Here is a 20,545-nt window from a genome sequence, read left to right on the forward strand (position 1 = left end):
CCTCTAGGTGACTCACCTGGTCGATGTGATTTACCTCGGCCTAGAGTGTAGCAAATACCCTCATGGCTTCGGCCGAGAGGGTGCACTTGAGGTGCCTGATCCTCCTTCCTTCCTACAGGACCGGCATGATGGTGAAGTTCTTCCTAGTGCAGTGGGCGAAAAGCAGGGGGTATGTTACGTCGAAGCTCACCCCCTTGTGTCGTGACTCCTTCCAAAAGGAGATGTGTGCCATCGCCTAGGTGTAAGTTCACAAAAGCACTGAACAATGCCTTAACCATTGGATCAATGTTCAACTCTAAGCCATGTCATGGCTTGTTGGTGTCTGTCAACGCTTGCCAAAGCCAGCATGCACGAAGGGTCACACTCTATGTTGTTGGTGACCCCGAGGTTGCTGAACTCTTTTGGTATGCATATCACTTTCTAGGTCACTAGACATTTGCTGCCGGTGGGCACCTCCTTGTTGTTCGAAACAAACCCTAGTCGAAACTTATCAATCAATGTTGCTAGCCAGGCCGCATATGAAGTTCAATCACCTGGAAGATAGACATTGCCAAAAGGACTGTCTTGATAAAGGAAGGCCAACTTCCAACCATTCATCCTACCCAAGATTTTCTCGTAGAACGACTCGAGGTCTCCATTTTTCAGTTTGCTATCGAGAGCAGCATGTCAAGATATTTGCATGGTAACTTCTAAACTGGATAGTTGAAACCGAGTAGAACCTCCTGAAGATCAAGAGCTTTACAACAAAATGGTGTAACTAAAGGTTTCAGGAAGTTTGTCAAAGCCCGTGCCATCACTGAATCGTATCAACATTTGTTGACTTTCTGCACCTTCCTGATGTTTGGGTTTATGAAAATGATTGCATCATTTGTGTAAAATGATGTTCTAATGGTAGGTTCTGTTAGCCAATCGGCGCAAAATTCCTTAGTTGACATGCATTCGGTGACGAGGACAGCAAGCAAGGGTGAAAGTGAGCTCCCCTACCCTAGCCGCCTCTTGATTTGTATGCAGTTAGAGAGCTCGCCGCTGACAAATATTTTGGTAGATGAGGAGCCTAGAAGCACTGCCAGCCAGTTGGTCACCCTCATTCTAAATCCCCCTAGCCACAAACAACTATAGGAAAAACTCACAAGACACTGTATGAAACACCCTCTGAATATTGATCTTGTTTAGGAAGGGAGGCGTCTTCGACCTACAAAATGCATTGGCGAGGTCATTGCCATAGCTGAAATTGTCTTGGATGGCCCTTCCTTTGACGAATGCGTTTTGGCAAGGTCTGAATAGCCCTTGCTTCCACTTTTGCAAGAGAGAGGACAGGATTTTGGGGACCAACTTTGCGAAGCTACAAACTAAACTGATGGGCCTATAATCCTTGAGACTTGTCGCAAACCGGCATAGATGATCGGCCACCACGGGTACCCCTTGCCTGGAAGTACTTACAACCTCACCAAGTGCTTCTCAAAATAGAAGACCCATGAATGCTTGAAGGCGACCACAAAGTTGAGCAACAATGGACAGTGGTTTGACATCTTGGAGGAGTGGGCTTGTAGTACAAACTTTGGCGTTGAGCCTTTCCACTCCTTGTTGATCAACACGAAGTCCTACTTGACCATTATCTCATTCTTGTGGTCATTAAACCAAGTCTAGTGTTACCCATTCAGGTGCAGGTCCTCGATCTACATCTCGTTCATGAAATTCCGAAAGGCTGCAAGGCACTAGCGATTGATCCGCGAGTTTTTATTGTTCGTTTGACATGCAATGTGGTTGATGTCACCCCAGGGTGAGCGGGATGGCATTTGGGGAAAAGTATTGCATGACCTGCTTCAACTCTTGCGGGATGGCAATTTTCTAGTTTCTTTGATGCAGCCCACAAATAATTATAACCCCATTTGCATCCCAGATGCAATGGAGCCATAGGTAGCCATGGATTGCCCCTTGCACCGAGACTGTTGTGAAGTTATAATTGTATCCCTTGCAAGCTAGGAGGACCCCAACACGTGTCCCCTCCATTGGTAAGAACATAAACTCTGAGAACTCCCTCCACACACACACAGTTGATGCCTGATTGCTCGGTCAGTGAACAAGAACTTTGTTTATTGCAAACAAACCAACGATACATTGTTCCAATCCACGGGGTCTTTGACCACTTTTCTATGAGCTAGGTAATTCAGGCCCAACACATTCTATATCAATAGGCTCCCCTCCATGGGAAACATGGTCTATGTGGGGGAATGCAGCCATCTATCGCACACCCCATGCCAGCTATCCCCAATGGCATTGGTGCGACTATTGGAACCAGCTATAGGGGCTCATCAAAGGCCTTAGGGTAGATCTTTAGTCGGCACTCTTTAGTTTCCCCCCTCTCTGTGATGGCAAGTCCATGTTTGGGCATGGATAAAAGCCTTACTTGCTTCATGATGCTACCTTTAGCCTCTTGGAGCATCTTCTCCTTGTAGTGGAGGTTGTGGCAATGTTGCATCACCATTGATGGGTACCTAACCTGAAGCCTTGCCCACCCAAGAGCTGCTTGGATGACTGTAGGATCACAGGCTCGATAGCCTACGCCACCAGCTACAAGAATTGTGTGGTTGCCATGTCGTGTGTGATTGGTTGGATGTGTACCCCATTGCATGAACTGATCATAGCAACATATGTGTATGCAACTATATGTGGGGCCGTCGACCTGGCCAACCTCTCCAATAAAGGTTCAATCATCGAATGGAATTGCTCAGTAGGAACTAGCAACATGGGCATACCTTCTCCCATTTCATGACCAACGAAATCATGGGCGGGCCACATCGGCCCCTGAAGCAGACCAACAGATAGAGAGGGCTTCGTGTCAACTAGACCAAAGGGGTCTAGCATGACCAGACCTGAAGCTGTAGGTTTGCAACTGGCAGTAGTTTTCATTGACGGGGAAGAGGTGTCCCACGACTGCGAGGGATTAGGGCATGCCTCGGCTTTCTCCTCCAGCGAGAGGGAAATCAGCAGCACATGGGCCCCCTCCTTTTCCTGGAGGTGCTGTCCAGTAGATGGTTGGTCCATACTCTGCGAGACCAGACAAGCAACGGAGATCCCCTGAATGAGATGGGACCTCCCCAAGCAGCATGTGATGCACACTAACGAAGAAGGCCTCAACAGGGACAGGCTCGTCAAGGACATGAACATCACCAGTGGCAGCATCGCCGCTAGCACCCTCTTCGTCGATGAAGGCCACCTCTGCCAACACCGGTGCCCTTCATGTTCCGCTCCTCCTATCGTTGTACACCAGGTAACCGAAAGTATTTACCGGAGTCGGGGTGTCCATGGTGGCATTGCCCCTCTTCTCAGCTAAGGTAAGGCCACATCTTGTCCTAGCCCTTGTGACGTCCTCATGAACACCATGCTCCCAGGGATGCCGCATCGCTTCCAACGGCGGCGCCCCATCTACCTTGTGCCCTGCGTGTATAGCCTAGCACTGAATACTACGACAAAGGAATAGCATAGGGTAGTGTCGCATATGCGGTAGATGCTCGGTGTAGGCGCATACATTGCTATCGTCGCCCTCCAACTCGAAGGCCGAGAGGAGCAAGACATGGACCATGGTATCTGAGCAGTAGGTGTGAGGTCGCAGAGGTAGCACCATATTCGTCAGTGCCTCATTGGGATTGTTAACCGGTGCCTTGGTGGCGAAGTAGGAATTATCCACATTGTCAATGGAATCGTTCGCCACTTAGTAGATGAGACACTCTGCCAGTAGATCTTGCATGGTTTGGAAGGAGAACTCCTATGGTGGTATGCCCTGGATGAAGAGGCGAACACAGTATTTGTATTGGATAGAGGTGTCAAAGGTTAGTCGGTTCCACAAGTGGACGTGAAGCAGCATGTTGTGGACGTGCACGATGTTGTCGCCCTAACCATACTGAACAACTCATGGTGGATGAACCGCACGAAGGAGCCTAATTGCATTATATATATATAGGATATTAGTTGGCACCTCCTGAAACTCTGAGTTGATACCCTCGGCAACATCTGTCGAGACAAGAGAGGGCCACTCCCCCTCGATAGTGAGCACCGAGCCACGCCTCTTCATCCAGCACCTCCTGGGAATCCTCAGTAAGGAACCTTGTCTTGCGGGTATGACGGTCCCCTAGCCTGGCCATAGGCAAATCTGGCGGCCATGTCCATGACTGGTTGTGAGGCGAAATGTTAGGAGTTGGCACGTGTTCGCCGGAATGGTGGGGAAGGATGGGCTGGCGTGAGTTGGGGCGTAAGGCACGGTTGTGACTGGGTTGTTTGGGAGGGAACACCTGACGGGAGTCGACATTCAGGGGAGGTGGTAGCAGTGGTAGCTGACCTGGGCGATGTTGCGTCTTGTCGAGGGTGGATAGTGGGACTCGATGAAGGTAGTAATATGAGTCTAGGAGGAGGCAGTGAGGTGTGTCCTAGGAGGAGGCATCCAATCTTGCTACGGCAAGAAGCTACATTGCGCTTTCGAGCTTAGGCAGTGACCGGAGGCTGGCCATAGGCTGCCCGTACTGCGTTGTATTATAAGTTAGTATCATGCATATGATAGTGATCTATGATACTATCTCCGTAATGCATACTATCATAAATTAATATCTTAGTTGACCTTATTTATTGCCATGCAACACATATAATAGTATAGTATATATTATGATATTGTATCATGATATAATACTCAATCCTGTCTTTCTTCATTTAACTCTCTACCTCATCAAAATTGCATAGTTAGCATCCATGATACTAACTATGATACTCCCATTACGAGCAACCTTATAGCCCAAGCTTCCATTACGAGGTGGTGATCTGGTGGTTGGACGTTAGCCAGCAATGGCACTGGAGCTCCCACCAGGCTAATCCCGCAAACATTTCTTCTACTTGCGCTCTTGCCGATCAGAGTCACCACATATGATGGTTTTACCACCCATTAGACGACACATGCCTCTAACTAGAAGAATACTCGTGGTTTGCCACGCCGTTTTTCACATTATCGTTTTATATAAAGTATTTTTTTCTTGCTACGCTTGCTATACTTTCTAAGAATTTAATATGTCAATAGCCTAAAAATATACTTAAAGACTTATTACCTAATAAACTTATTTTGGTTTGCTAGCATAATCAATTTCAGACAAAAACATTGCTGGTGAATAATAAATTGAGAGTGGATGTTTAGATTCTTGGTTCATGGGATGCAATCTTGGTCTCACGGATGCTTCCCATTTTGAAATGGATGGTCTATGATATGTGCTAGTAGGTTGTTTAGGAGCTTATGAATCCTCAATTGGGTTGAAGTGCTCGGAACATAAACTCCAAAACGTTGGCCGAGATTGCGCTTCGGCTGATGAGCCTACTAACATCAGCCCAGTTCCGCAACAATAGATTTGTATTCGTGGCTGGGAGAGCGGACACTCATGTCAGTGGGGGTTTGGTGCATTTCACACTAGATGGTTAAAGATTCATGATGCTAACATCCGATAGCGTCAACAGATAGAGTCTTGTTCCTCGTCCAGTTCTACGGAAGTTCTCTCTACTGTATTTTCTTTCCGCTCAAATTGGTGTCATCCGATCCCCTATATAATCTCCGAAAATATCTTGCTGCTAGCAGTATGTACTAATTAACGGCTATATTACATGTATCAAACATAAATTTAATTATCTTATAATACCAGTATAAAATTAGTTTACATATGTTCCGCCAAAAAACAACATCTTCCCTTATTCCAATATAACCTCAGTGGAAATGCAACTTACAAAATGTTAAATGGTTCATTGCACTGCAGGACCACGGGTGTGGTTTGTCTGCCCCGTTAAGCATATGGGAACAATAAATAGTCCTTCATATGAAAATGTATATCAATCAGTTGTGTCTACCGCCGCAGTATGAACAAAATACGGTAGTCTATTAGAAGATGACTTCTGCTAATTCCTTTAAGATCTTTCCAAGTTTTAGCTTTGACTTGACATGTTTGTTCAGGTCATGCTTCTTCTTTTACCATCTCGTGTCTGATGTAGTTGCTAAGTAGCATGAAGGGAGAGATTTTCATAAGCTTGTCGAGGTTGTGCGTCTTGTTGTCAAATCATGTTCTCATGGGTGGACCATGTCCATTTACCTCTCTTCTTGATAAAAGTTATAATCTAGTGGCAATAACAACCAAAAAAGAGGATATGGTGTCAGGTTTGGAGTTTTGATGTAAAAATGGCAATGACAACATTTCCTTTCTTATTTTGCAGCGAGGCAATAACATTTAACAACCTAAAGACTGAAAATAACTTCACTCTATCTTTCAATCAAGAAATTGCTGCAACAAGGAACTACTATCAAGTATAAAGTTTGATGATCATATCTTGAACAAATGCAAACCATTCTCCTAATAGTACAAACTTCGAGTCTGCATCTTTTCCTAGTTAAACTTCTACAGACTCGTGCAAATACTAACTGCCCAATTGTACATGCTGCTCTTTTGACAGGAGAACACGAACAGAGCATGAAAACAACTTATAAATAATACTCGTTAATTGGTAACGAAATTAGCAGATCAACTAATCAATTAGCAAGTACAACATTTTTAAACCGTGCCATCATCATGGATCCCTGCACTTGCTTGCAGAAGGTTATCGGCCTCCAGCCTCAGTATCCATAAATACCAGATGCAATAATAAATTCAGCAAGTCAATAGGATTTACTGGCAGCAATAAATTGACCAACATACAGCCCGTAATGAGGAATGTGTCACTGAACACGCATATGGCCTTACGCTTGTCACTGATTCGCTATCTTTGATCACCCAGCTCACCCCCCCCCCCCCCCCAATTTCTCCCGTTGGCAATGTACCAACTGGTTGCATGGTACCCTAGACTGGTGGATCGAAGTGGGAAAATAATAAGTCAGATTAATATTAGAACCAAAATAGCTATAAACACAGTTGGAGCCGCAATAGCACAATATTAAATTTAAATAACATGTTAATAAATGTGATTAATTACCTTGGCCTTCCTTTTCTTTTGGTTCTCCTCACTGCATTTGTGAGGAAAACTCGGTAGCTTTGTGATTTTAACATTAAGTAAAACTGAACTTTCATAGCTTAAGAGACTTTTGTTGAGTTTCTAGAAGCTTGGTGTCAGGATACACTCCATAGGGATACCACCCTGCAAAGCAGTGGAGGGCTGAATGTTGATGAGATAGGTGGATGCGGAAACAACCTCAGCCAAAAAATGGGGTGGAAGGGAAACAGCAATCATTAGCCATGAGCCGTCTCAAGCAAATGACGATGCTTGCGTTCGGCAACGCCATTCTGAGCATGGGCCCCAGGACATGAGAACTAGGCAAGAGTACCCTATTCTGCTAGAAAATCATGCAACAGCTGAGAGATATACTCCCCAGCAGAGTCAGCACGAAAAGTACGAATGGACGTGGCAAACTGAGTGTGAACCATGGCAGCAAACCATTTGTATATAGAGAGAACCTCGCTACGAGATTTCATGAAGTAGAGCCGAGTGTAGCGAGAGAAATCATCAATAAACAAAACATAGTAGCGATGACCACCTTTCGAATCAAAGGGAGCAGGACCCCAGACATCAGAATAAACTAAGTCAAACGGATGCTGAGATACTGACTCACTAGTAGGATAAGGTAACTGAGTCTGTTTGCCAAGTCTGCAACCATTACAATGTAAGGAGACATCTCCAGATACAGACCCTAAGAGGCCTTGACGAACTAAAGAAGACAAGCGAGAGCCACAGATGTGACCAAGGCGATGATGCCACTGCTGGAAGGACGCGGACGAAGAGGCGGCAAGAGCATGGGAGCTGGCAGAAGTGGCGGCAGCGGAAGGAACACAAAGCCAGTCAACCTCCCAAAGTCCCTCTGACTCACGGCACGGAGGGCCAGCTCCAACCAAGACCTTGGTGTGACGATCCTGAATGGAGCAAGAGTCGGTATCAAGAACGACACGACAACCAGAATCAGTAAGTTGGGAAGCAGAAAAAAGATTCATGGTAAGACGAGGAACATGTGAAACACTTGGAACAGAAAAGGACGGAGTGGAAAGAATACCACGACTAGCAATAGGAAGAGATGTGCCATCAGCAGTAAGAACATTAATAGGCGAATCAAGAGGTCGAAGAGAGGATAATACAGAAGAATCAGAAGACATATGGAAGGAGGCTCCAGAATCCAAAACCCACGAAGATGTACCTGACTGTGTAGATGCCTGCTGTGGTGGAGAAGTGGCTGCAGTCACAGCAGCAGCTGAACCAGTCGACGAGGAGCCTGAGGAGGCCAAGAGACGTTTGAGCCTCACAATGTCCTGGTCAGTGAGGGACGTAGTCGAGGAAGATCCAGGAGTCCCACTGGAAGAGGAGCGCTGCTGGTCTCGCTTCTTCTCACGGCAATCAGACTCTGGGTGACCTGGGCGACAGCAGTAGCCACAGAAGGTGTCACGGCGCGACCGGCCCCTCTCAGTGTAAGCAGGTCGACTCACCCCCCCTGAAGGTGTGGGGAGGAGCGGTGGAGCGGTGAGCCGAGCAGACGACACGGGAGCACGAGCAGCCAACACAGACGGGACCACCAGCAATCCAGCAGAGCGAAGGCGGGTCTCCTCAGCACGAAGCTCGGCAAGCACCTCCGAGATAGGAACACGACCGCGAGCAAGCAAGTGAGCACGTCTGGGCTCAAACTCAGAGCGGAGACGAGCTAGGAACTCGTGAACCCTCTGAAACTCCAAATCAGACTGCGTAGTCTGACAGCAACGACAAGTTCCACAAACAACTGTCCTCAGTGAGTCAAGCTGACGCCAGATGGCAGAACACTGAGAATAGAACTCATCAACAGACAAGTCACCCTGCTGAAGAGCATGCTCCTGACGCACCACAGAGAGGTAGAGGGCATCGCCAGAGGGCTGATAGCGCTAACAGAGATAGGACCACATTGCTGCAATAGTGCTGAGACCCATAAACTCCGAAGAAAACTGAGGTAGGACACTCGCAGTGAGAACAGCAGCAGCTCGAGCATCATCATTGCACCACTGAGTGTAGGCGGACAGATCATCCCGGTAGACAGAAAGAGCAGCAGAGTAGGCGGATACCTGCTGATCATAAGCGTCAACTGCAGCATCATCCAGAGCCTTGGCTGCATCCCGATCAGCCTGAGAAGCTTCAGCAGCAAGCATCGGCGGTGCCGGCGGAACAGGGGCCACCGGAGCAACCGGGCAGGGCGGACAGGGAACCTCGCCAGAGAGAACGCCCCACAGCAGAAGGCCCCGCATATGGATGCGCATGAAGCCCACAAACTCAGCGTAGTTGGTGCCATTAAAGATCACGGAGCACCGAGGAACAGCAACATAGCCCGCAGAAGACATGAAGAAACTATGTGCGACTCTTCCTCTCTTTTGCCTTTTTTTTGGATAAGGTCAACGCCCCTCGATCTGGATCGGGGCTGAGAACCTCACGCTGGCTCGAGCCAGCACCGAGCGGGAAGATTGGGAGGCGAGGAGGACCGCCCAAGGGGCTGCACCTGCGGCAGCAGGTGAAGCAGCAGCCGCCCCAGCTAGATGCGACGGCAGCGGGGGAAGGCGAGGGCGACCTGGGCGCGCGCAGCTGGAGGCACGGCGGGGGCGCGTTGAAGGGGCGGCGACGCGGCCGGGGCACGGCCTGGCCACAGCAGGATGGAGAGGTCGCGGCCGGGGCGCGGCCGGGGCGCAGCCTGGACACGGCCGGGCCTAGACGTGGCTGGGCACGGAAGCACGGGCGCGGGCAGGAGCTGCCGGGCGCGGAGAAGGTGGCCGACGACGGGGGAGGAGAGGGCCGGCGACGAGGAGGCTAGGCACGGAGCCGCAGCGTGCGGGGGAGGAAGAGGAACCTGGCATCTGATACCATGTTGGATAAGTGAGCAACTAGTATTTCCTGAGGGCCAAGTGCCATTACATATACATGTGTGAGAAAGTGCAGAAAAGCCCCTTATACAATGGGGATGTACATAATAAACTATACACATCTAACACACCACACACGCGATGCAACTGGTCTGCTAGTTACTCAGGGGCATTTCTGATCGAAAACACGTTGTCAAAGCACTTTGACCTAATGGAAACGACACAAACTGAGCAGCGATTTAAAAGAAGAGGGGCAAAACGGAGTGGCCATATTTTGAAGGTGTAAAATAGAGTCGACCAGCGGCCAAAGCGAGGGAACGAATATGGAAGCCATGGAGTGGCCATATTTTGACGTTGTAAAATAGAGTCGATCAGTGGCCAAAGTGAGGGTACGAATATGGAAGCCATTCTAATTAATATACTCCCTCCGATCCATATTAATTGTCTCTGATTTAGTACAAATTTGTATGGGAATGTAATGATAAAATAAGTTATACTTTATTAAATGTATGGTGTTTAAAATTCGGGTCATGGCCACTGAAAAGACTCTTGCAAACAAATTTATTTATTTTACTATTTGTTTCTGTTGTCTTAATCTAACATAAATATATTTTCTAGGTACTTCGTTATAATAGATGAGTTATGGACTCCATCAGTATGGAATACTGTTAGGCGTGCTTTTCCTGATGGCAACTGTTGCAGCAGAGTAATCATCACAACACAAATTGAGGATGCAGCATTGGCTTGCTGTAGCTATCAGTCAAAGTACATATTTAAGATGAGATCAGTTACTGATTATCAATCACGAGAATTATTTTCCACTGGAGTTTCTGACTCAGGGTGTGGTTCTCCTCAAGATTTCGAAGAACTTTCATATGGGGTTATCACCACATCCGGTGGCTTACCATTAGCAACTGTGAACATTGGCAGCATAAGTGAACCAAACCTCATAATGGAGCAATGGGAGCAGATAAAATATTCTTTGGACTCTACTTTAAGTGCAAACCCTACTTGTGATGTAATGGAAGAAGTTCTAAACCTTATTTACAATAGTCTTCCACGTCACTTGAAGACATGCTTGCTCTATTTTAATGTGTATCCAGAGGGATACACGGTCTGGAAGGATGTTCTCGTGGGACAGTGGATATCAGAAGATTTTATTCGGGTCACTTGCAAAAAAGAAGGTTTCATTGGTGCAGTAAAACAGCAAGATACAGAGGAAGATGAAGTAGAAGAAAAAGTCAGAGTTGCTCAGGGTTATTTTGCTGAGCTTGCTGGTAGAGGAATGATCCAAGCTGTAGACACCGATGATAAAGGCGAAGTATTGTCATGTACAGTCCACCACATGGTACTGGATCTTATTAGGTGCAAGTCCATGGAGGAGAACTTCATCACTACTGTGGACAAGTTTCCATCAACTCTAGTCCTTGCTGACATGGTTCGTCGACTGTCCGTCCAATTTGGAGATGCAAAAGTTGCAAATATACCGGAAAACTTGGTTTCTTCCCATGTTCGATCACTTCTGTATTTTGGATCTTTTGAATGCGCACCTTCTACTGGGGATTATGGCTTTCTTCGAGTTCTGAATCTTCACATCTGGGCGGATCAAGACAAGACTTTCGACCTCACTACAATATCTGAACTGTTCCGGTTGAAATATTTAAAGGTTGAAAGTAATATAACCGTCAGCCTTCCAGCCAAGGTTCAGATGCTTCAAAACATGGAAACACTACAAGTGGATGCTCCACTATCTGTTGTTCCATCAGATATTTTTGCTCTGAAGAGTCTACTGCACCTCTGCCTTCCAAGCCAGGTTAATCTGCCTGATGGGATTGTACACATGACATCACTTCGCAGTCTGGGGGATTTTAGCCTATGTTCTAACTCAGCAGAAAATGTGCTGGGGCTTGGCAAGCTGATAAAGTTGTGGGATCTTCGAGTGACATGTTCTGCAGTAAAGCCTGACGGTCTGGTTGGAAACATGAAGCATTTCAGCTCAATTCTTGGGGAGTTCAAGGAACTCAAATCTTTAATTATGGACTCTGGCACTTCAAAGTTTAGCATTTCCTGTGACTCCTTGAGCAATGCATCCTGTGCTCCGGCACTTCTTGAAAGATTTGAGTTCCCGCGGGCTTGCATCTTTCCAAGCCTCCCCAAGTGGTTCGGATATCTCCAGAAACTCTGCATTTTGAAGGTAGCAGTTAGGGAGACATCCACGGAAAATATGGATATCCTTAAAGGACTGCATGCCCTCACTACTCTCTCAATCTGTGTATTTGTTGCCCCTAAAGAAAGAATCGTCTTTGGCAAGGAGGGGTTCGCACTTCTCAGGACTTTCAAATTCACGTCTGCTGCACTATCCTTGGCCTTCGCTGTAGGAGCAATGCCAAAAGTAGAAACGCTTAAGCTAAGGTTCGATGCTAACAAATCTGAGCAACATGACCTGCGACACGCCGGCATCGACAACTTGTTAGGCCTTAAAGAGATATCTGCGAATATTGGGATCAGTGGTGATGGTGAAATGGAGAGCGAAGCTGCCCTATTGATCGACATCTTCAGAACACATCGAAGTAGCCCTGTCTTCAACGTTCAATCGGTGGATAGGACTTTTGATGAAAAGATCACTGTCGGATATGAGGAAGAACAACAGACTACAGAAACGCAAGATGAGTGTGTGAACACCATGTCATTGGATAGCCGGTACGCACAACTGTTATTTCTAGCCAAATAATCTACTGCCCTTCTTTCCCTACCTTAACTGCGTTGCTCTTTTGTTAACAGGTCTGTTGTGACACCAGACACCTCTTCGCCTATGCAAATTTTAGGTAATACTTGTTTCATTCTGCTTTTAGACAAAATACTGTCGCGTAGTTCAAAACCATCCATAGTCATTCACATTTTTGTTATAATGGACATTGCATTAATGCATCAAGATAGTAAGGTCTTGAAGCTTATTTATTCCTTTGAATGTTGGGTCATGAGTTTGCTGGCTCGTATAATGGATTTCAGACTTGCTTGGTTCATAGAAAAATATAGAGAAGAGCTGTAGGAGTAGGAAGTTTTCTTTTAGCACTATTCTTAATTTAGTTCAAAGGAGTGGAACAAAAGAGAAGTGTAGGAATTTTTTTTATTTGATCTCACTTAAAGCAAAAGCACATGATTTTTTCGATTCACTTGAACATCTTCTTTGAATTTCTATGGAGAAGCACGAGACATGACTAATGAGTTTTTAGTGGCATATAATAACATCATAATTACACTTCGGTACGACTTCTATTAGACTGTGTTTAGTAGGATTTGTATGTTTTCCTATTCATTTGAACCAAATGCATATGTTTACAGAATTTCTCTGTTTTCCATCATTTGTCATGCACATGCATTTATGTAGCACACATTTACCTTTTCCCCATTTGACGAGTATGCTATGTGTGTCACCTGACCTGTTAATTGGGATTTAGAGGAGGATGAAGATAAAGCGACACATACAGAGTCTGCACTGGAGTCTACACATACAGAAGATCGCCTTATTACTTCTGGCATCTTAAAGGAAGGCTTCCATGAGCAACGTGGAATTCAAGAAAAGGATCCACGGGGAGATGATAACACAGAAGCTCATAGCTGGTACTGAATATATATGGCTGACAAATGGCACTCCGCTTCTACTATCTCGTTTCCCTATCTTCTAATATTTCTTTATTTGAGACTAGCGTAGGAACTGACTTTCCTGTGTACCTATTACCCTGCTTACATGAACTTGACTAGATTTTCACGTAATGATTGTTGTCTTCAGGACTTCTCCGCCGCCGAGTTCCATTATTGCGCATCCACAGGATCCAGGTATTTTTTTTAATCAATATATCAACGTTTATACCGATGCACGTGATTCTTCCTACAAATTATTGACAGTAAAATTTCTTTTGTTTTCCAGTCTAGGAACACTCATAGTGGTGTTTTCAGGTCATGGGTAATTTGTAGGAGGGTTAGTGCAGTAAGGATATCTGGGAAGAAATACACTGAATCTCGCCAATTCTAGCAGGGGATTGATGGATAAATTAGCAATTTTCAAATTGATTTAATCTAGAAATAAATCTAGATGATGACATTGGTAGTATTAATCTAATACTAGTATTTAACCATCTGAGAACGTACTATGCATAGAGCAGATCTATCTATGTAAACAACTAGTATGGTGATATATGAGTAAACTAGAGAGGGATGAACAGATCGTACCCTGGTCGACCAGGTCAAAGCTCCGGCGAATATAGAAGCGTTATTAGAAGCACTGTTGTTGAAGGCCTCATCAACTATGGTGATGTCAAGCACGCTGAGCAAGCAGTCGCTTTGATACACTTCACACACTAGTAGAAAACAAGGCTATGGTTCCGGGCCAATATTCACATTAGTCCAGGTTCAATCACGAACCGGGACTAATGTGAGCATTGGTCCCGGTTCGTGCGGCTAAGGCATTAGTCCCGGTTCACCTGCGCCCTTTAGTCCCGGTTTGTGCCTCAAACCGGGACTAAAGGGTGCGATGCCCTTTAGTCCCGGTTCGTGCCTCAAACCGGGACTAAAGATTAGACCTTTAGTCCCGATTTGAGACACGAACCGGTGCTAATGGGGTTGAGACCTTTAGTATTTCGACTTTATTTGTAAAATCTTTCTGGAATTTGTAAAAATGGGCATAACTTTTGCATACTAACTCGGATGAAAAAGTTTTTTATATGAAAAATCATCTACTCAAAAAGTTACGGGGCTTTTAAGATCTAGAGTGGAAAAAATAGAAAAAATTTCAAACTGTGGTCAAACAATGGTCAAACTAATTATTCTAGAATATTAGTGTTACTAAATAATTATTTCAGCTATTTTGAATTTTGGTCAAAAATGGTCAAACTAATTATTCAAAATAACTATTGTTTTTTAAATAATTATTGTTTTTTAAAACAATAGTTTCAAACTCAAACCGTGAAATGTGTCACTTCATGCTCAAGCAAAATTCCTGAGGGTTAATAGATTGACATCTTACTATTGTCAGGAAAACAACAAGTGCAGACTTGGAAACGAGGGAGAATAGAACCCGGAAGTTAAGCGTGCTCAGGTTGGGGGAGTGGGAGGATGGGTGACCGTTCGGGAAGTTAGATGATTTGGAATGATGAGGGGCGATTAGAGATTAGAGGATAAATTGAGCAGTGATGAGGGGTGCTGATTAGAGATTAGAGGTTAAAATAATTCAAAATTTTGAAAATAAAAAATTATTCAAAAAAAATCATAAAATTTCCTTTAGCCAACCGGGACTAAAGGTGGAGCTCCACGTGGTCGCGGCCTTTAGTCCCGGTTCTGGATGTGATAGGATAGCTGAAAGAAGTAGCTGCGAGAGGATTGACGGTGGGTTGGGCGTGAAAAGATAGAGCAGATGTGATCTGGTCTGGGTGACAGCTGGCGTTGCCGACACTTCCAATATATATGCGGTCAGGTAGGTAGACGTGCGTCTTAGCCCACGTCCAAGTAGACAACAACCCACAACTCGACGTCTAAGATTCTTAGTGCACCCGTTAATGACTCATAATTAATTGCAAAACAATGATCCATTCCTCAAAAAACAACAAAAATTAAGTGCACACATGACTTAGGTACGAGCACGGCTCGGCTCGTTCATGAAACACAACGCGTGTAGTCAAGCCCTGTCATGGCAAGGCGAATGGCGGAGGAGAAGTCCGCATGTAACACTCCCCGTCTGAAGTTTCAATAGCATGTGAAGAATCCGTTATAGAGGGGTCTCAACTCTCCTTCACTCATGAGGTGGTACTAAACTTCACACCACTATGTCATGACACCCCAAGTGTGCCTTTGAGATTTTCCATGAATTATTATTTATGTGGGCCTAAAGCCCTTCTATAATTCAACGGCATCCACCATATCTCAGAGGCGTATATTGTTGTCCTCTATTTCAGACACAGTTTTGATATACCGGTATTTTGGATTATCCCTTAAATTGTCAGTTAGGCATAATAAAGTTCCCCGAACGTCTTACCGATACTAGGCTGCCGAAGGGTAACACCAAAGATGATGCATATCAGTGACATTACAGGCATATTCATGATCGTAGTAGAGATTACCTTATCTCATAGACTGTGACCAACAGTCGGGCTCATATATGTGTGTTCTTCCAACATTGTTCTATAGTATAGAATCTTGCTTATACAAGCTTCAGAGCACATTACAAGGAAACTTAACTGGCCACTCGATTGCGAGAGTACTACATCTCCAACAGAGTTGGTTTGTAAGGTTACTCTCCTTAGTTAAGCAGTAGCTTGTTTTCCCAGTTCCTACTTCACGATATCACGGATCATATAGGTTGGTTAAAATTCCCTCTCCTCCTTTAACGTGTGAGTCCTTTTCACTCAAATTCTCTTCATCACTCATGTGCTCAATGACATCCTCAACATCTTGGTGCTTCAAAGAAGTAGCAAAGATCCTCCAAGAATGACGGAGTGTAGCAACTATGCATCACCTGATAGACTTTTGCACTAAAATATAATTGAGATGTGTGAGCACCTTAGCAATGCATTCTATCTCATTAGCCTAGTTTAGTACAAGACGGTTCTCAACCATCTTGTAGTCATGGAGCTCCATGACATAGATCTCGCTTCTAGCACCAGTAGCGCCAAATTTTGCTTCGAGCACATCCCACAAGTTCTTGGCAACCTGCATATCGAGATATGTGTCAACTAACTTGGCTCTGATCATGCTCATAACTGCTTCGACAAAGACAATAGTAGCCTCTTTGAACTCATTCTGTTGTCCAGTAGTAATTGTTCCCTCACGAGTATCACTAGCGACCCAAAACACGTTCATCGCTGTGAACCACAAGGTAGTTTTGGTCTGCCAATGATTGGACTGGACACCCATAAATGAGTACGGTTTCAATGTTGTATCAGAGCCTTGAATAGAAAATTTCCTACATGATTAGGTTTTTGGATCGGCGACGACAAAGGTGTTCTCAGTAGCACTCTTGTTGGCGGTCTCGTCAACCATTGTGATGTCGGGCAGTCTAAGGAGATCGTTGAAATAGAGGACGAACATCAACAAGTAGTTGCACCAAGACGCTACCCAAAAACTTAGTCGCATTCTCCCAGTGCAGGAAAACAAAAGGACGGGGTTCCGAATGTCATCTCTCAATTACAATTGTGGATGTGGTGGAAGGGATGTGATCGATGGAAGCACATGCAGCGAGAGGAACGACGGTGGGTTTTGCGTGAGAGGTAGAGCAGATGCAGTCTGAACTAGGTGACGGCTAGGGTCGCCGACGCTCCCAATATATTGGTGGTTTGGTACGAAGATATGGGACTGAGCCCAGGCCCAAGTCGGCAATAATCCATGATCTGACGTATCTGATACATAGCACCCCCATTAATGACTCATAATTAATTGCCTAGTTAAATTACTTTTCCTCACCGGCAAGGATAAACCGCACGCATGACATTAATTTGTACTCAACTCGGCTCGTTCAAGAAAAACGACGGGCGTGAGCGAGGCGTGGCAGACAACGGAGAAGAAGCTTCCGTGTACCATTCCTCTTCTCAAGCTTCAATAGCACGTGAAAGAGAATCCTATATAAAGGGGTCTTAACTATCCTCCACTCACGAGGGGGCACTAAAATTCCCACTACCATGTCATGACACCCCACATGGCCTTAGACTTTTCAGTAATTATTATTTAAATGGGCCTAAAGCCCATCTATAGTTAAAGAGGGAGGATGCTGTCTCAAAGCAACAACAAAAAAGCCTACTAGTGACATGTCAATTTGCTCATTAGTGATTGAGGGTGGCACACCACTAATATCACGTCACTGATAAGTAGTTGCAAGTGGCATGTCACCCGCACGCCAGAGATGATGATGGGAACTACCGGCGATTTGCCTCTGCACACCTGTCATAATGAGTGAGAACTACTGGCGAGCTCTTTGCCTCACACGTCACTAGTAGAATAATGGAAATGAAAAAAAATAGGCCTATAGTACAACTCAACATCCGGCAGCTTAACGCGACATGGTTCCACTAGGGACAGGTGTCCTCGGCGTCATACCGGCTACGAACGACCTCTATTCCCCAATGTCAATCTGACCATCTAAGACGGTGTTGGCTCCTGGAACAAGCAGTGGCCGTGGCGTGTGGAACAGGGAGGAGGAGTGAAGGTGCAGCGGTGGCTGGTACGAAGGGATGTGGGGCACCAGCGCATTGCGAAGTTGTGCATGGCGGCGGTTGGGCTGGAGATGCGGCTTAGACAGATATTTCCTTCGTCCCAAAATAAATGCCTCAATTTTATAATAACTTTAAAATAAGTGTCTCGATTTTAATATAATTTTACAATTACATTAAAGTTATTATAAAGTTGAGAGATTTATTTTGGGACGGAGGGAGTAGTTCGCATGTTTCCTTGGGCCGGATATGCATGCACGGATACGATCATTGGTATCCCTTTTACTTGACATCTGGTGATGGCGTGCTGTAGCTTCTTGGGTTAGGTTTGCTGTTAGCCGGCTGATAGGTGCCCCAGGATATCTAACTTTGTTTTTTTTTTCTTAGTGGCTGTGAGCCTACGTAGTTTCTACTAAATAAAATTACATTAAAAACGATCCTTGGTACCCTTAATAAAAAAACATCGTCGGTATCCTTGTAAAGGGTTCTGCATGGTAGAAGCTGTTTCCTTGCCATCAAATGCCACATCATCGCGTCTATCAACCTTCCATCCAAATATATAGGGTCTAATATGCTTTTTGAGGATGCCTTTGACCTTTGATAAGATTAATAATATATGAGATCTATAATGTTTATATCATTAGAAGCACCTTTCACATAAGAATTTGACAGTATGTTTTGTATAACTTGAATGCCATAAATTACTTCTCTAACATGTGGTCAGTGTTAGCCGCGAAAACATATTAGGCCCTATATATTTGGATGGATGGAGTAGATTATGCCTTTCTTGGCAAAGAGTGCTGCAACTTATTATAGTATCTCCAGCAGTTGTCCAAAATTTTGATGCCCTTTGAACTATTATAGATAATGGACATTGCATTGATGCTTCAAGATAGTAAGGTCTTGAATGTTATGTGTTCCTTCAAATTTTTGGTCAGGGGAGCTGCTGGCGTATACAATTCAAGAGAAATACTGTAGGAGCAGGAAGTTCTCCCTTAGCAGCGCTACACTTCATTTGGTTTAAAGTAGTGGAGCAAAAGAAAAGTGGAGGAAATATTTTTATTTGATCCCACTTACGGGAAAGCCCCAGGAATTTTTCTATTCACTTGAACATCTTTCTATAATTCCTATGGAGAAGCACGAGACATGAGTCTTTAGTGGCATAATAGGATCCTAATTACACTTTGGTATGACTTTGATGGGACTGCATTTAGTAGGATTTGCACGTTTTCCTATTCATTTGAATCAAATGCATAAGTTCACAGAATTTTTGTTTTTTCCTATAATCTATTTTCCACCTGCATTTATATCACGTCCTTACTTTTCTTTCTACTCCTATGTTTTCACAATATTTTTCAAAACTATCTCGTTATTTGAAGCAAATTCGGAAACTACAGCATGCTTTGGAGAAATATCAAGTCTAGCACCCTGTCAGCTAGGTGTTGGCCGAAAAGGGTGTTTTCGGCCACCTCTAGGCCGAAATAGGGTTTTCGGCCATGCCTTGGCCGAAAAGATGCAAAGCTGGCCGAAGAGGGGTGTTTTCGGCCACCCTTTGGCCGAAAAGGACTTTTTGGCCTAGTGTAGGCCGAAAAGTACTTGTTGGTCAATCGTAGGCCGAAAAGTACTTTTTGGTCAAGTTTAGGCCGAAAAGTCCCTTGGGCCACCTTTTTCCGTTAATTGTTGGCCAATGTATTTTCCCGCCAACCCCTTCGTTGATGCAGCCCTCTTGCCCTTCGATGATGTGGTCCTTTTGCCATCCGTCGATGCAGAACTATTGCCCCTTCGAGGATGGAGAACTCTTGCCCTTGGACGATGAAGAACTCTTGCCCTTCGACGATGCAGAACCCAGAAGCGGGGCATGAAGATATCATCTTCGTCCTGGCTCTCCTCAATCCATAAAGATGGATTATTTGCTGAAAGCCTTCTGAAAGTTTCACTCTTCGGCACCACCACCTTCTTCCACCTTTCATGCAACCTAAGAAGTTCTTTACGTACCTCCTCATAGGTCCTTTCAGGCCACCCAGACCTACGTAATTGGTGAGCCAACTCATTCATTATGGTGTCACTACCGGTGAGTTCGTCCCATGGAACTATCCTATTGTTCATCCTGAAATCGGTAACTAGACTCAGAAGAGTCCTGCTAATCCCAGGGTGAAAACTACGATCGAATGGATAATGGGACATCTCGACTACAATAAACTGGAATGCTTATCCACCTCCGCCCGAAGGGTTTTTTATAGGTACAGAGGAGAAAGGGGTTTGCGAGAAGGGGTTGGCGGGAAAGAGTTGGCGGGAAGGGGTTGGTGGAAAAATACATTGGCCAACAGATAACGGAAAGGTGGGCCCAAGGGACTTTTCGGCCTACACTAGACCAAAATGTACTTTTCGGCCTAGTGTAGACCAAAAAGTACATTTCGGCCTACATTTGACCAAAAAGACCTTTTCGGCCAAACAGCGGCCGAAAACAGCCATTTCGGC

General features: G+C 45.1%; 1 protein-coding gene across 1 annotated transcript in view; it reads left to right on the top strand.

The window, feature by feature from the left end:
- Nucleotides 1–20,545, top strand: part of LOC123043327 (uncharacterized) — a gene marked incomplete at its 3' end in the record, with an annotated part of 49,943 nt that overhangs the window by 18,204 nt on the left and 11,194 nt on the right. The window contains exons 8-11 of the mRNA XM_044465745.1: nucleotides 10,491–12,572; nucleotides 12,654–12,697; nucleotides 13,331–13,493; nucleotides 13,663–13,709. Of these exons, the coding sequence (XP_044321680.1) occupies nucleotides 10,491–12,572; nucleotides 12,654–12,697; nucleotides 13,331–13,493; nucleotides 13,663–13,709 (2,336 nt within the window). The remainder of the gene's footprint in view (nucleotides 1–10,490; nucleotides 12,573–12,653; nucleotides 12,698–13,330; nucleotides 13,494–13,662; nucleotides 13,710–20,545) is intronic.

The sequence above is a fragment of the Triticum aestivum genome, chromosome 2B (assembly GCF_018294505.1).
Source record: "Triticum aestivum cultivar Chinese Spring chromosome 2B, IWGSC CS RefSeq v2.1, whole genome shotgun sequence".
Taxonomy (NCBI): Eukaryota; Viridiplantae; Streptophyta; class Magnoliopsida; order Poales; family Poaceae; genus Triticum; species Triticum aestivum.